This window comes from Corapipo altera, unplaced genomic scaffold (genome assembly GCF_003945725.1).
Source record: "Corapipo altera isolate COAL_440 unplaced genomic scaffold, ASM394572v1 0, whole genome shotgun sequence".
Lineage (NCBI taxonomy): Eukaryota > Metazoa > Chordata > Aves > Passeriformes > Pipridae > Corapipo > Corapipo altera.
The window spans coordinates 82,714,412-82,729,424 of NW_020884872.1; the positions used below are offsets into that span (position 1 = coordinate 82,714,412).

The window sequence follows — 15,013 nt, forward strand, 5'->3', positions numbered from 1 at the left end:
AAAACCTTTGACTGGACTGGCTGTTCAACCAAAATCTTGCAAAATTGCCTTTTCAAGTATTCCATTATCATGATTCTTTAACTGTGCAAGGCCCAAAAGTGCAACAGCTGTGTTTGCTGATGACTACCTGGGAAAAGTGTCAAGGGAGCTGGGAGCAAGGGGACAACATATAGCTGTTTTATTAGGAGACTGGCAAATGCCAATCCCATTCCTTTTACATCAGTGTTTAGGATAGTCCTCACTGGAAACGGCCATGAACACCATGTCAATATGTTCATGACAAAGCAAAAGGAAGCTAGGTTGAGCTGCTGCTTGATAGCTACCCTCCCATTACCAACAGAAACCAATGTCTTGCCTTCCTGCTCTTTTTGATGGGAAATTAGCAGCGACTAACCTCAGTTGTGGTCTTAACATTCAGCTCTTGACATGTTCTTGTTCTCAAAGAGTGTGTTAGTTCTAGGCAATAACAACAAATAACTTCCTATTCTTAATAAATCAGATTGTTCTTTTTTAGTGTAATTTAAAAATGCCAGGTAGTCTATTTCATGTGGATTGATGAATGTCATTAAGAGGGTGGTAAACCACAATGGTGTAATTTTAAAGTGAAGCAATGTGTGTCTCCTATATTTAGGGTAATAATGTGGATTTTGTGTGATGATTGAGGAAACATACCATGGCAAATCTATCATTGAACATCCTCAGATGTGCCTTTTGTGGTAATGTCAAACCATATTATTGATATAATAGATCCCAAAGATTAAAAATATCCTCTAACATTTAAACTTTTAAAAAATATTTGTATATTTAAGATATTCCTTCTATGTAAACCAGAGGATGGCAAAGTCTTTCTATGGTTAATTGCACAAATTAGAAATAAAACCTCTGGCCAACCAAAAACTAAACAAAGAAAAATTCTATAATTTATCTATTGCCATAGTCCCACTGATATGTTTGCAGTCTTACTACCACATTTGACACCTATTTCTACTCGTAACCTGGGTAGTTAATGGGTATTAGGTTTTAAAGCAAACCTTGAGATAGTACAAACATTTCTATCACTTCTAGATTGCAATTTTTTTCTTATCCTAGTGAGCAAGTTAATTTCTGCCATTTGTCGTGTCTTTGTGTTTTGTTGGTTGTGTCCCTCTGGGCATTCAAAGGCAATACCAGTGAGACTTCCACAATCAAAACTAGGAGGATGAACTGAATGAGATTCAGATTCTGGAGTTGGTTTTAGGGCAGGATTACTTGTCTTTGTAGTGATGAAAATTTCACAGCTCTCACAGATTTCATCCGAGTGTCCTCATTATTACAGCTTGAAAAGTGCTTTTTAATGTCTTACAACAACAAGACAAAGTCTGGAGAAAGACTTTCATCCATATTCCACTATTTTTGGACTGCAAGAGATGCTGTACAATGGATGTTAGTGGGTTGTTTATGGTAGAGCTACAGTATCTCATGGTGTAAAATCAACCTGCTCCCTTTCAATTTTGTCTTCTGCTCCAGGTGGGATATCAGGAAACTATGACTCATCATTCATAATATGACTGTCTCTAGAAACAGTGAGAATCCTGTAATCCAGTAATTTCTGACAATGACTTTATAATTAATTTTTCAGTGCTGAGGTTGATTAGAGTTTTGTCTGCCTGTTACTTCTGTGTAGTAATATGTTACTGTCCTGCCCACTTGGTGGCAATGATAGCCAGACTCACAGAATGGATTCCTGAAAAAATGGATTACTTTGAAGTGTTGAGAGGAGATAAATCAAATATTCCTGGGTGTATTTATAAAGCAATACTATTTCTTTTTTATTTGACAACCTCAGTTATCACTTGTACTTTATAAGTCTTCTTTCAAAGTTTACTTATACAAATTTCTTATAAAAGAGGTGAGATCTGTCTATAGGATACCTGTTGTCACCACACTCTATATGCTACCGGGGTGTTAAAAGCTCACCAAAAGTTTTCTACCTCTAAAAGGCTCTTAGGAAAAGAAAAAAAATGTTTTTAAATCCATATTTCTCTTCTTCTATTCAGTGTCATTATATAACCAATAAAATATCTGTTATTACTTTCTTTTTACTGTTTTCTTTGTTTCTCTCTGTTTTAATTAACCTGAATCTACACCTCCTTATCTATGCCTGAAGAGAACCAGAGGCCAAAATACTCTCTTGTCATCTTTTATTTAGTTTAGAAATCTAAACCACTTCCCAAGCCAGCATTTTGCCACCTTTATTTGCCTATTATTGTCCTAGCATCCACATTTTTGTGTGCATGTCACTATTTTATAATAGCCTCTGAGAACATAACATTGCCCTTTCACATTGTGGCCAACACTGTGTGCTCCTGAGTTGGGAGTCTCTCCTTGAGGGTATCATATTTGCCAGCTGCCATGTTTTCTACTGACCTAGATGTAATTTTGCAGTCAAATTGCTGAAGAGCCAGACATAGAAATGAGCTGCAATATGACACTGGATCTGAGCTATGGATCCTCATGCAACACATGCAGGAGCAACCTGGCTTTCTGCATTGTAGTCACAATTCCTTGCTTTGACCTGAGTCTCAAAGATCTTTAGTTAAGAAACACACTTACTTAGTGTCCAGAAATTGAAACTGGTGGTCAGATTCCTGGGTTTATAATTGGGTAGTTGTCTGTTTTTTAAAAAAATAAAAAATGGTTTACCCAGCTACTCATGTAGTGGTCATCAAACCACTTCTGGAGAGTGTCCTGAGAAGGGTAACAGAGCTGGTGAAGGGTTTGGAGAACGAGTCTTATAAGGAGTGACTGAGTGAGCTGGGGTTGTTTATCCTGGAGAAAAGGAGTCTCAGGGGGCCTTCTCTTTACAACAACATGAAAGGAGGTTGAAGCGAACTGGGGATCAGTCTCTTCTCCCAGGTAACTTCAGGACAAGAGGAAATGGCCTGAAGTTGTGCCAGGGGAGGGTTAGATTGGATATTAGGAAGAATTCCTTCATGGAAAGGGTTGTCAAGCACTGGAACAGGCTTCTCAGGAAAGTGGTGGAATCATCATCCCTGGAAGTGTTCAAAAATCATGTAGACATAGTGCTAAGAGACATGATTTTGACTGGGCTTGTCAGTGGTCATTTGATGTTGGATTCTATGATCTTAAAGGCCTTTTCCAACCTAAATGATTCTATGGTTCTATAATATTGTTCTTGTTGGAAGAGGGAGACTTTCTGGGGAAAAGTCAAGATTGCATCTGTAAATTATCTGTTTTCATTTCTGAAAGAAGGAAAAAATATAGAAAAGGCTTAGTCCAGTCCCTGAAATATAAGCTCTTGACACAGTAAATTGTTTTGACAGCTGTTGCTAGGTGGTGCCGTTAGTCTTCCAAATCTTTTTATTGATGCTAACTAGTGCTCTCTTACAGTAAACTGTGAGGGTTGTGGTAGTTTTACAGCTCACAGTTCTCATGTCAGGGAAAGCTGGGTGTCTGCTCTGGCTTCTGTTCAGAGCAGCTCTCCAGTAACTACACTCTGACATGTGCCTTTGATTCCTGAGGGATGGATTTCCATAAACACTGTGATCACTTCTGTTTCAGCACTGTCGTACATATAGAAATAAATGAAGTTACAGTTAAAATCAAATACTGTCACAAGCAGATTTGCTTTGGAGCGGAAAGCAGAGTTCCAGGCATCGGTTTTTCCTCAGGGACACAACAACAATATAATTTAGCATTAAAATGACATTTTGTCATTGAATTCTTTCCAAGTTTTATTTCTTGTAACCAGCCTCATCATGCTCTGTGTAGTAGTACTTCATATCTCCAGAACTGCTGGTACTGTAACTCAAAATGGCTGCGGAGTCAAAGAATCATCCAAGTTGGAAGAGACCTTCAAGACCATCTAGTCCAACTGTCAGCCCAGCACCACTATAATCACCCCTAAACCATTTTCTTTAAAAGCAAACAAGCCAGTTCTTTAGAACAGCATAGAGTCAGATCTTGTGTGCTCATCCCTGACTCTATCATGTCCTCTTCCTTTGCCTTTCCTCTTCTTCCTCCTTTGGAAGATGTGCAGAAACGCTGCCTGTTCTTGAACACCCAGATCTTTGCTACTGATTTTTTTTTTTCCTTTGTAATTTTTCCCTATTTGTCCAGTAACTCCTGGTTGCCAATCACAGACTTTCTCTTCTCCCTTGAGTACACAGGAACTTTCAGGGAGAGTCAACAGGCTTTCCTGCTTCAGGTATCAAGAAGTTTCTGTTTATGCCTACGTTCCTCTGACCAGGAACCCAGCATCACTATCTTGTCTGTATTTAAACACTAGAGTAGCAAGAAAATCTGTATCCACATTTTGAGAGTCCAGCCATTTTCCATTTGTAACCAGTTCTTCTCTTCAGACAAGAAATAGCTCAAGCTCTCATCTCAGTGAGATTAACAAGGAGTTGAGTGACATCTGAGGATTATCTGGGCTTTCTGAACAGCATTGAATTTCATTCTTTGTGTTGATCTTTCAAAATAATTAGGGAACTTCTTTCCTTACCTCTGTGTTAAAAACATGGGCAGAATTTATTAAGGTTTTCATTTTCTGAGGACTATGTGCTCCACTGGAAAAAAGGAAGAGTCCAGGAGGAAACAGAAGTGAATTGTTAAATGGTACATATCTTATAATTTGCTTCCTTTTGCAGTATCACTTCAGGATTTAGAATTCCTGAAAGTCATGATATTTGGAACTTCATCTGAGTGGTACAATTCTAACAACAGTATGAGTTTAGGAAACTAATGGCTTTCATTAAAATGTATGAATAAGTATTTCTGATCTTGATCTGAAATTAAATTATAACATCAAGAACAAAAAGGCAAAACACTACTAAAACAACTAAACCTATAGTTTTGAAAATATATTTGAAATATTTATTAGATTTTTTTATGTCTGTTTTTATGATATGTTAGGAGAAATAGTGACTGCTGTATGTTGGTTATAGTACTAAAATGACCTTAAACAATGATACTGGAGAGCTGCAGATTTCTTTCATTACACATAAAATAGACAAAAAATTAGTTTTCTAGATGACTGTAAAAAACACAAGCTAGATTTTTACAAAATGTGAGCAAACAAGCTAATTGCACGATTGGACAGTTTATCAAGTTTGCAGTAAACACATACTGCCATTAGCAGATGCCCTGAGACCTGATATTCTTTTGATAAAGACAAAAATCAAGCTATGACAATGCTAGAGATGCTAAAAACTATCTGGTGATATTGCTATAACATTATTGGACTTTCAATTCTTAATTACCTTTTAACTGAAGGGACAAGTTCACAGAATGTTTTCTGCCTCAAACAGGAAAAGCAAACATGCCCAGTAACCTACCTGTTCAGTGGCCAGTTCTCTGTGAGGATAACTGCATCCCACATCACAGGGAGCTTTTGGCAGTGTAGAAGATGAGAGATGTATCTGATCATTGCAATGGCTCAGTTCTATAAATGATTGTGCCAAAGTATCTGAACAATCTCAGTTCAAGGCACCATTTTTATTTTAAGAGAACTAAACCTTTCCCTTAAACAATAAGGAAATGTGCACTAAAAAGAATCTATGAATTACATCACTATGGACTTACTATGGTGTGGCGGGGGGATAAAGAGTTTTCCCCTGAAGTTATAATGGTAAACCCCCAGGGGGTGTTCACCCTTGGGGTTGAGCCAATGAGCGCTTCTGCAAAATATAAACATATCACCCAGACCGGAAAAGAAGGTTAGTTGTAGTTGTAGTTGTTGTTGGAGAGGTGGCCATGTTCTGAGGCCACGATGAGAAGGGGTCTGGAGCCCCACTGGGGGCTGGGCCCCCCCCAGCCCCCAGCTCAGGGGGATACAGGGACTTGGAACAGTGTTAGACTGGGCTAAGTATCTGTAACTGAGAAGCTGGGAGATTTTCTCCTGCACTGTGAGCAGCAGCAGGAGCAGCTTATGGAGTACATTGGCAAAGAGCCAGAAGATAAGGAGCAGCAAACAAGCATTGCAGCCAAGGAGGAGGGACACAGAGAAATGTCTGATGGAGACAGAGCAGAACTAAACTCTACAGAGAGAGAGAGAGTTTGGGTAAGAACTGAAACAAACTCCCCAAACCCCTCTGAGACCTCCTAGAGAGGAGGAGGATGATGGACTCTTGCTTGAGAAGAGTCTTGGAGTGCTACAGCACTGCAGAGAGGAGCTGAGACGCTCAAGGAATCCTGGAGTTGGACTGGGACGATCAAAGGAATGCGGAGGAGGGCTTTCACTTCCCCCCCCCCCCCGCTGCTTAGCAGCCTGAGATCAGAGCCCAGGAGCTCTGAAAGGGAATTTGAATCCCCTGAAGATAGGGACTGTCACGAATACTCCTGTACTTCGTGATATGACATGGTGAAGTGACCTTTGTCCCGGTGAACACAGCCCACGGAAGAGGTAGACCCTCGCTTGGAGTCAAAGGGCCGAGAGGGGCTTGGAGACCCCCCCTCGTGTGTACTGAAAAGTGATCCAGTTACAGCTGCTGCATGGAAGAGAAAGAGAGAGAGAGAGACTGATGCCCTAGAGACACTGCTGCTCTGAGAGTGGAAAGGATCTCTTCCTTCTTCCCTCCTGGACTTTTATTTGGAGGAAGAAGAGATTTGATCCATTGTAAATACTGCTTTATCATAGAAAAGATAGTTATGATTGTACATGATGTATTGTAATATTTATTTGTAAAGTCATTGTAATATAATCCCTTCCCCTCATTTTGAGTCTTGTGTGGTGTCTGGAAAACCCATCTCACACTGGTCTGAGATGTGGGAGAGGGGCTTGGACTCGAAAACTGGATTTTGGGTCTCTCAAACCATTACATATGGCATGGTGTACCTGAGGTTCCCCATCAGCTACAGCCTCAAGGGCCTCTGTCCTCCCTTTGCTCAAGGACAGCCAAGAAGTCCAAGTAAAAACTACCTCTGAATAGCAATGTATGTCAAAACCATCACTAAACAGCACAAAATTAATTTGTTTGAAATGAACATAGTGAATTGTGTTCATATAAGCAATCATAGGGCAAGCACAAAGTCAATGGATCACTGTTTTAAGTGCTGCACAGACCTTGTGTAGTCTTTGGTGCTACAATGAATTTTACTGTGGGTATTTAAAGGATCAGATTACATTTATAATCCAGAAAGAGAGTTTTGAATCTGCATTCCTTTGAACCATGACCAGAAAACTGAAAATCCCACTTGTTGGTGCTGCACTCTAACAGCTGAGCTGGCCAAATGGCAGGATCAAAATCCAGCACTTTTGCTCTCCAGTTCTGAACACCAGCTGATCATCTGAGTCAGATTCTGCTATTAATAGGCTAGGATGGATAATATTAATATCAATGACTGATTTTTGGTTGGATCTTTTCTAATAGTAGTATGTGAATTCTGTATCAGACCAGAAATGTGAAAAAAAGAAGGTACAATGTGGGACTATATTCAGGAAAAAATCTGGAACAAAGGGATTTTTTATCTTCTCATTTGACAGTCATATTCCAGGTTATAGGCAAAAAATGTTACATTTTACATTTACCCAAAATTATAATATTACCTGGTTCTTGCAGATACTCATAGTCATAGCCCAGCTCTCTTGAGGATTTAAAAAATTCTCCATTTCTGTAAAGAGGGATGAAGGGGACCATGTAATTTTCTCGATTGTGCCCAATCGGTGCATTGGCTGCTGGGTAAACTTCTAGCATGGGCCTGTGTCTTCTTAACCATCGTTCAAAAATGCTGTGGGAAAAAAAAGCATGTCAATCAGTGGTGGAGATCAGCAGAAATTTTCTTCTTGAAAACTAAAAAAAGCATTGGCTTTCTTTTAGTTTTTTTTTGAATCCTGGGGATAAAGTCGCATGCAATGTCTTGGTTTTATATGTGTGTAATGCTTTCCAAATTTGAAGTTATTAATTTCAGTGCTGAGTTCCTATGCAAGCCTACAAAAAGCAAAGGCCTGCAGTGCTGCAGAGAGGCTGAATATGCTTTTAAATTCTATAAAAGTAAATCATTCTCTCTCTGTGACCTGACTGTAACCTCTACTCAGCAATTGATATGGTTGTGAGGGATAGATAAAAATTGATTAAAGACCTCAGTCATTCCTCCTCACTCTCAGAAACATTTGTAGCTGGTTGTGAATGGTCCTGTTTCCAGCTGCTCTGTCCTGTTCCCCTTCCTTCAATTTCTTACCAAGGATTTTCACACTTGCATTAAAGTGTGGTCACACCATAGCTGGTTGGACATCAGCTAGGGAGTGGAAACACCTGAGGTAGAAGGTATAAGCTATCTGAGTCCAAAAACTTGACAGATCTGTTGTCAGTAAAATGTCTTTCTCCAGAATTAACTTCTTCACTACCTTAGTGTCTGCACTCTTGTTCAACACATTCTCACTCCTCTCTCCCGGTGCTGTCGGGCAGCTTTTTTAACGCTCTTCTTAGATATGTGATTCCAGATGTCTACCAAGGTCATTAATGGGCTCAGCTTTGGTCAGCAGCAGGTCTATCTTGCAGCCAGATGGAACAAGTGCTGTCGAACATGGGGACAGTTGCTGACACCTTCTGACAGAAACCATGCCTGTAGTTCCCTAACTACCAAAACCTCACCATGCAAACCCAGTGGAAGCTGTTACCCATATCTCCATCCTCAGCTGCTCCTTTCCACTTTTCTCTTGCAAAGTTTGTCCTGTTATCTGTGCGTCAGCACAGGGCTGTATGTCTGCTCTTCAACTCAGAGGTAGAAAGCTTAAAGGTTGCAGTATGGGAAGAGTTTATATTGACATTTTCAAGTTAACTACGAGATGTTTGGAAAGCAAAATTAAGAATCTTCCGAAACACTCTCAGTTCTCCCTGTGTCTGAGCTTTTTCTGCTCAAATCTTCTCTTTCTTTCAATCTTCAAATCCTTTCCCTGATGCCTTCGTGTTTGTTCACCTGAATGTGCTAGGTTGGAATAGGGGAGGTGGAAAAATGGTGCAGGGAAAGCAGATGCAGGTATCTTTTAAATGAAGAAAGAGGACCCAATACTCAATCAGAAGATACTGGTAGGAAGCGAGTATCAACATCAAGTTCAGGGAAGGGTCACTGGGTCTGTCTCTCAGTTATGAGAGATAGAAATGCTCTAAAGAGATAAATTGCACTTAGATTGAGATCTTGGCTCAACTGTTGCTCCTCCTCAGCATGGGCCACCGACTGTAGGACAAGGACTTCCCCCCCTCCCCTTCTAATTAGTAACTGACTGTTCAGGGACTCAAGTTATCTCAGAAATGCATGTGCTCAGGACTATCAGGATCTTTATCCCGGGATCTGCTGCTAGACTTTACTCTTTACTCAAGAGTTTTTGCGCGCCCCCCACCACATTAAAACCCTCTCACGCTCATCAAAATAGAATAGGGTCAAAATCTTGGTTCTTTTTTTAGAATTCAAAAATTTAATTTATGAAAACATCACTATGATCATACACCTTGTCAACTCTTAACAACACACGTATTACTTTTGGTTGAAATCTTTATTTGTGGCTCTCTTCTTCAGTTAATGTCATCAACCCTGTCTAGAAAGACTCTCATCTGAGTAATGTTTAGCTGAAGTTTTCAGATGGATAAATTTAAACAGTATCAAGACTTCAGCTGCAGTTATCACAAGAAAGTTTGAACAGAAACTCTGTAATCATTAGAGAACATAATGAAAAAATTAATATTTAATCATTAAAAACACATAGACAATAAAGTAGTAATTTAGCTTGAGGAGGTGTGGTGTGTGGGAGAGTGTACTCCAATCTTCACCCTGCCTGGTTTTTACTCATGCCTTGGGTAAGGTACTCTGCCTATTAGTGCCTTATTTTCCCAGCAGTTGCTGATGGGAACTGAGATAGCTCTTCTCTGCAGCACAGGGTTGTTAGAGGTATGTTAGATACTTTGGTTGTGGGAACATGCTAATAATTTAGAAAGGTGGCAGAGATATGAGTTGGATCAGGTTTTTAAAATCTGGTGATGATCTATACCCTAACTTTGGAATGTTCAATGTGAGGTACTTCCTGGGGCCTGATTTTTAGAAAATGCTGAGCAGTCACATTCTGAAAATCCGGAGGGCTGATTAGCACAAGGTTCAGAGCTAAAAGTCGTCATTCGCCTGAAATAGCTTTGCATGACATGCCCTGAAATGCAGCATCATCTCTGGATGAGTTAAGTGTTGCTGTTGCATAAGTGCTTTCAATAAAAATCCTTAGGCCAGTAATCTTTCAAGCAGAATGCAAATGCGAACCATTTCCATGGAAATGAACATATGTACTTTTGGATTCCTTCTTTTGGATTCCTTCATTTGCAGTGTGGTTCCCACACTAGGTATCAAGCTTTTTGTAGCAGTAACAAGAGCATTGAATTGTCTGCTCTCGCAGCTGATCTGTAGATTCAGATGAGATAGCATGCCTCTAATTACTTACATGATGAGTTGTACTGATGCACAAGATACATTGCACAGTTCATTGAGTTGTTTGGGAGCAGTTCTGTTAGCCAGCATAAAACCATATCATCTTGACTGAAATCTCTTTCACCAAACATATGTGTATGCCACCGTAGAAATCTCAGAAACATCCTTTAAGACTTTAAGAGTCACATTTTCCTTACTCTGTCCTGTGCATTTATATTGTACTTGGGGAGTTTTTTTTATGCTTTGAAAGATTAAGATCTTATTCTACTTGATAATAAAGTGATTGGGTGAAGCTGCATTTAATATTTCAACTTAAAAGCTTGTTCCCAGCTTGTTTCCAGCTTGTTAAGTAAGATGGACTCCAAACAAAATTTTTTTCTTGGCAAGATAATGCATCATGCTCTGTATTTTCAGGAGGATGTCAGTGGATTTTTTTAATTTTGTTTGAGAAAACTGACAGATTTAGTATATCAGTAGTATTTTTTACATCTTCATCTGCTTTTAAGGGGGGCACTGCCATTTCCTGTCTTACTCATATTTTGTAAAAAAAGTTATGCAAGAGGAACCTTACCCTTGCTTTTCAAGAACAGTTTCTGAGTTTAGTAGAAAAAGAAATCTCCCAATTGCATTCAGCTGGGGAGAAAAGTCCACGGAGAGGGCACAACTTAAGCTGTATTTCTGCTGGTGAAGTACAAATAGTTCTTGTTGGACATCATAAACCATTTCATATCAGAGAGTTACATTTTATAACTCCTCAACCAAGACTGTTAACTCCTTTCATACATTTTTAAGGAAAACTGAAATCTTGAAGTAGCCTATGGCTTTTGCTGTCAGCCAGGAAAGTGATATTGGAACGATGTTCCTATCCTTGGGGACTTGTCTTAACTGAAAAGATTTGGGCCAAAAAAAAAGTATGTCTGAAGAAAATAGTCACACTGCCTTTTGTTTCTGGGTACTCTGATGGCTGAATCATACACTGTAGGATACTTTTTTTCTTTAAATAAAATACTTTCTCCAGGCCTGTCTACATTTAAGGCAGTTAGCATCAAATACTTTCTCCTTCATGCAGTGTTATACTTTCTTATAGGCAAAGAGAACACATATGAACAGCTATGATGGATCAATTTTTCCATGGGCCTTGGTCTATAGAGACAGTTGTTTTATCCAATAAGAGGTATGTCAATTCCATGACAGAGAGAAATCGGTTCTTCCATCCTCAGCAGTTGATCCACTTACAGCAGACAGCATTTTTTCTTTTCTTCCTTAAAAGCAGTGATGTAAGTTATTTCCTTTCAGTATTTTGAAAAATGTGTACTTGTTTCCTATTCTTTTCTCGGTAGCTACAATCTTGGAAGAGTTTAGGGCTGCAGAGCTAAAGCTACATGCAGAGAGACAAAATGCTGATGTAATTAGTTGGTCCTTTCATGCAGTGACAAAATTCCTGGTAGAAAAGTCAGGTTTGTGGTACAGCAGGAGACCTGAACTCCCTAAAATTGTTGGTTATCTTGGGAAAACACCGCTCTTATGTTCTCTTCATATGAACCTCTACCTCCTTCCCTGGACCTGAGAGAGCCTAACAAAGCAGGACCATGAATTAAAGGACATCTTAAGGGCCATTTTATTCCAGGTTGCCTCCCTATCTTGACGTAATTTTGCTAGGGGTAACAAATAGAGATGCAAAGACTCAGATCAGGGCTCTGCTATATCCATTCTCCATACTAATTCTGTACAAAAAAAAGTACTGGACGGAAGTTAAGTGAGAAAGAGAGAAGTCTGTCTGGCTCCTACAGAAGCCTGATTGGTTACTTTCTTCCTCATGTAGACAAAGAGAGCAAGCAGATAAGTATAGCTAATTTGTATAGGTGGAAGTGGTATTTTCTAGAGACTGAGACTTTTTCAGCATTGCAATTCCAGCTAGACTGGCATCATTTGGGAGATACTGGCAGCACTAAAAAGAGCAGATGGAATGTGAATATGGTGGGTAAGACGAGGTTGGAAGAAGGAAAGCAGAGAAGAGCTAACCAAAAGTTGTCAGGAATTTTATTTGGACAATGGAAATGGAGAGAACCCAAACCAGGATTAGCAGAAATAAACCATATATAAACCATAAATCCTCCAGGGTAACAGCTCTAGCTAGAAGGGTCACAGGCAACCAAAGCTTAAGAAATGGAAATTAACTAAATTAAGTAGAGATTAGTCTCCTGATGTCCCTAATGCCCTTTGTATTTCTTCAGCTGCAAGCAAAAGTGACTTGCAAGTCACTTTTATTTAAAGGCCTTGGGCAGATTAAAAAATAATTCTATCTTGATTAGGGCAAAAACTGTCTGCATCTGGAAGATTTCTTCCTTCTCTTGAAGAAATCAAAGTGCCCAAACCAAATGTCCCAAATAAGAGGCCAAGGAACTGAAAGAGATAGGAGACTAATTTGAATATTGAAAGATGTCCTGGCTCACATCTGGCATTCAAAGAAGCTCAATATCTCTAAATTGCACTTCCAAAATAGAAATTATTTTGTAGTGGGTGTGATAATAAAGTAATTACTAGATTATGATAATCAATACTCTATGCAAAGATTATTTTTGTGGTAAGAAGTAGAATTTTAATATTGTAGAATGTGTTGGATTCAGGTAAATGCAGACTAAAATAAGTCTCAAGGTTTCTATTTAAACATAGAAAAAATTGATCCAGGGACATGGTAAATTCACTCTTACTTAAACCACCTGATTCAGTCAAAAGCCACATGCTTGATGCAGAAATAGTCAAGGGAGATGATCTGGACAGAAGGACTCCTAACAAATCATAAAGGCAAAGAATATTCTTCCTGAATATTGGAGAAATTTTAGAGAGTCTTACAGGCCTTATTTTACTCTAGAGAAAATAGGCACAGAGTACAAATGACTTGCCTAAGTTCATACTATACATGCCGTAGTGGAGTGGGACCTCAGCCACAGAGCCAGTTTGTGCCTATCAAACTGTGGTACCTACTGGTGTTAGATTATATCATTGCAAAGCATGGAGTCTCAATTTTATTTAAATTTTTTGCTATACTTCTGTATTCAGGTCATTGTAACTGTTGATGAGCTTAATACTTGTGTGTACCGGCTCTAATCGGTCCAGAGAATTGGTATGTGGTAAAGAGTTATAAAGACACACACCTGGTATGTTTTGGCAGTTTGAATTTTCATTCAGGGAAAATATACTTTGCTTTTGCAAAAAGTTTTTGTGTGGTATAGTGCCTTTACAGAGAAAATTAAAGCCATCTATAAAAGACATGGATATATCACTTCCATTTAATTGTATATAAATAGACTCAAATATTTTCCTTGTCCTGCTCTGTACATACCAGGTTATACAAAATGAAATGAAATGAGCCTTAGTAGAAAATTAATTAAAAAAAACCCCCAAACAAACAAACCCACCTGGTGGGAAAATCGGATTGATTTGAGGATGATTAAAAAATGGCCACCAATATATATTTCTGAATTCATATTATTTTATGAATAATATATGCAGTGGGATTACAGCTAATGAAAGGATGAGTCAAGAAATAAATGGGTTTATGTTGCCAGTGGGAAATATCAAACAGAGTATAAAAACATTTTTGTATATAGGCTGGATTTCTTCATACTGTTCCAGATAGTCTTGTGCACTCTGAAAAAAAGATGCTGCCTGCAGGAAGGAAATCTTAAAATCTAGAAAAAGTAGGGTAAAACAGTAAGAGTAGGCATTTTCTTTATAATTTGCAATGTCCCTTCTAAGGGCCTTTTCCCAACAGTGTGCTTCCACAGCTGTGACCAGAGGTACACTTGACTGGTTGAATGTAAGGGGGGAAAACAGATCATAAATATCTGTTACTAAAGATTCCTTGTATTGAACCACCTCAGAGATACTGACTCCTAGTGTAAACCTAACTGTCCCTTCACTAAGATGTAATAGGAGAAGTTTAATCCAGTGTGTTTTACCTTGCAATTAAGGACAGCTGGAGAGAGGGAAAGGGGGAAGATGAGTGTTCAGTACTTCTATATGAATTCTTCTGTCACACAATCAGGAACATGTGTCACACTGCAGGTATGCCCAGTGGGAGGACTACAGTCCCCTTAAGGTGAAGGTTCATGATCACTGGGTCTGTAGCACCAGAGAGGACAAACTACAGTTTTCCTCCTGCCTCCTACTTTCTTGTCCTCACTTTTCTTGTAAGCATTTTCACAACCATGCCATAAGCAGGATTAAGGAACTAATTAGTTTCAAACCAAACATCTCATTTGTTTTCATTTGTTCTGGGATATCTGAGGTAAGATAAAGCCATAGACCTGATTCATTATGTTTTTGCATGATGGCCAATACCCACACAAGGGAGGACCAGAGGTGAACACCTCTGGGTTGCACTAATTGCTGAGTAGGACTTTTTCTTCTTCCTAACCTATGTACCAGGTTAAACTGACTTAAAGCAAAAAGGAAACTGTGCCCTTTGCTTCTCAGTAACTTGATAAACTCGTGCCTCAGCTAAGCTTGCACTCAGGAGTAATCTTTCAGCTGCTGGGCAGCCATTTTGTAAGCCAGTAATAACTTTATCACATTCAAATCTGAAGCCCTGTCACTAGTTTTG

The 15,013-nt window shown here is 39.1% G+C and overlaps 1 protein-coding gene across 1 annotated transcript in view; it reads right to left on the reverse strand.

Annotated features, from left to right (window-relative positions):
• Positions 1 to 15,013, reverse strand: part of TYR (tyrosinase) — a 54,894-nt gene that overhangs the window by 6,477 nt on the left and 33,404 nt on the right. Inside the window, exon 4 of the mRNA XM_027638556.1 lies at positions 7,547 to 7,728. Within this exon, the coding sequence (XP_027494357.1) occupies positions 7,547 to 7,728 (182 nt within the window). The remainder of the gene's footprint in view (positions 1 to 7,546; positions 7,729 to 15,013) is intronic.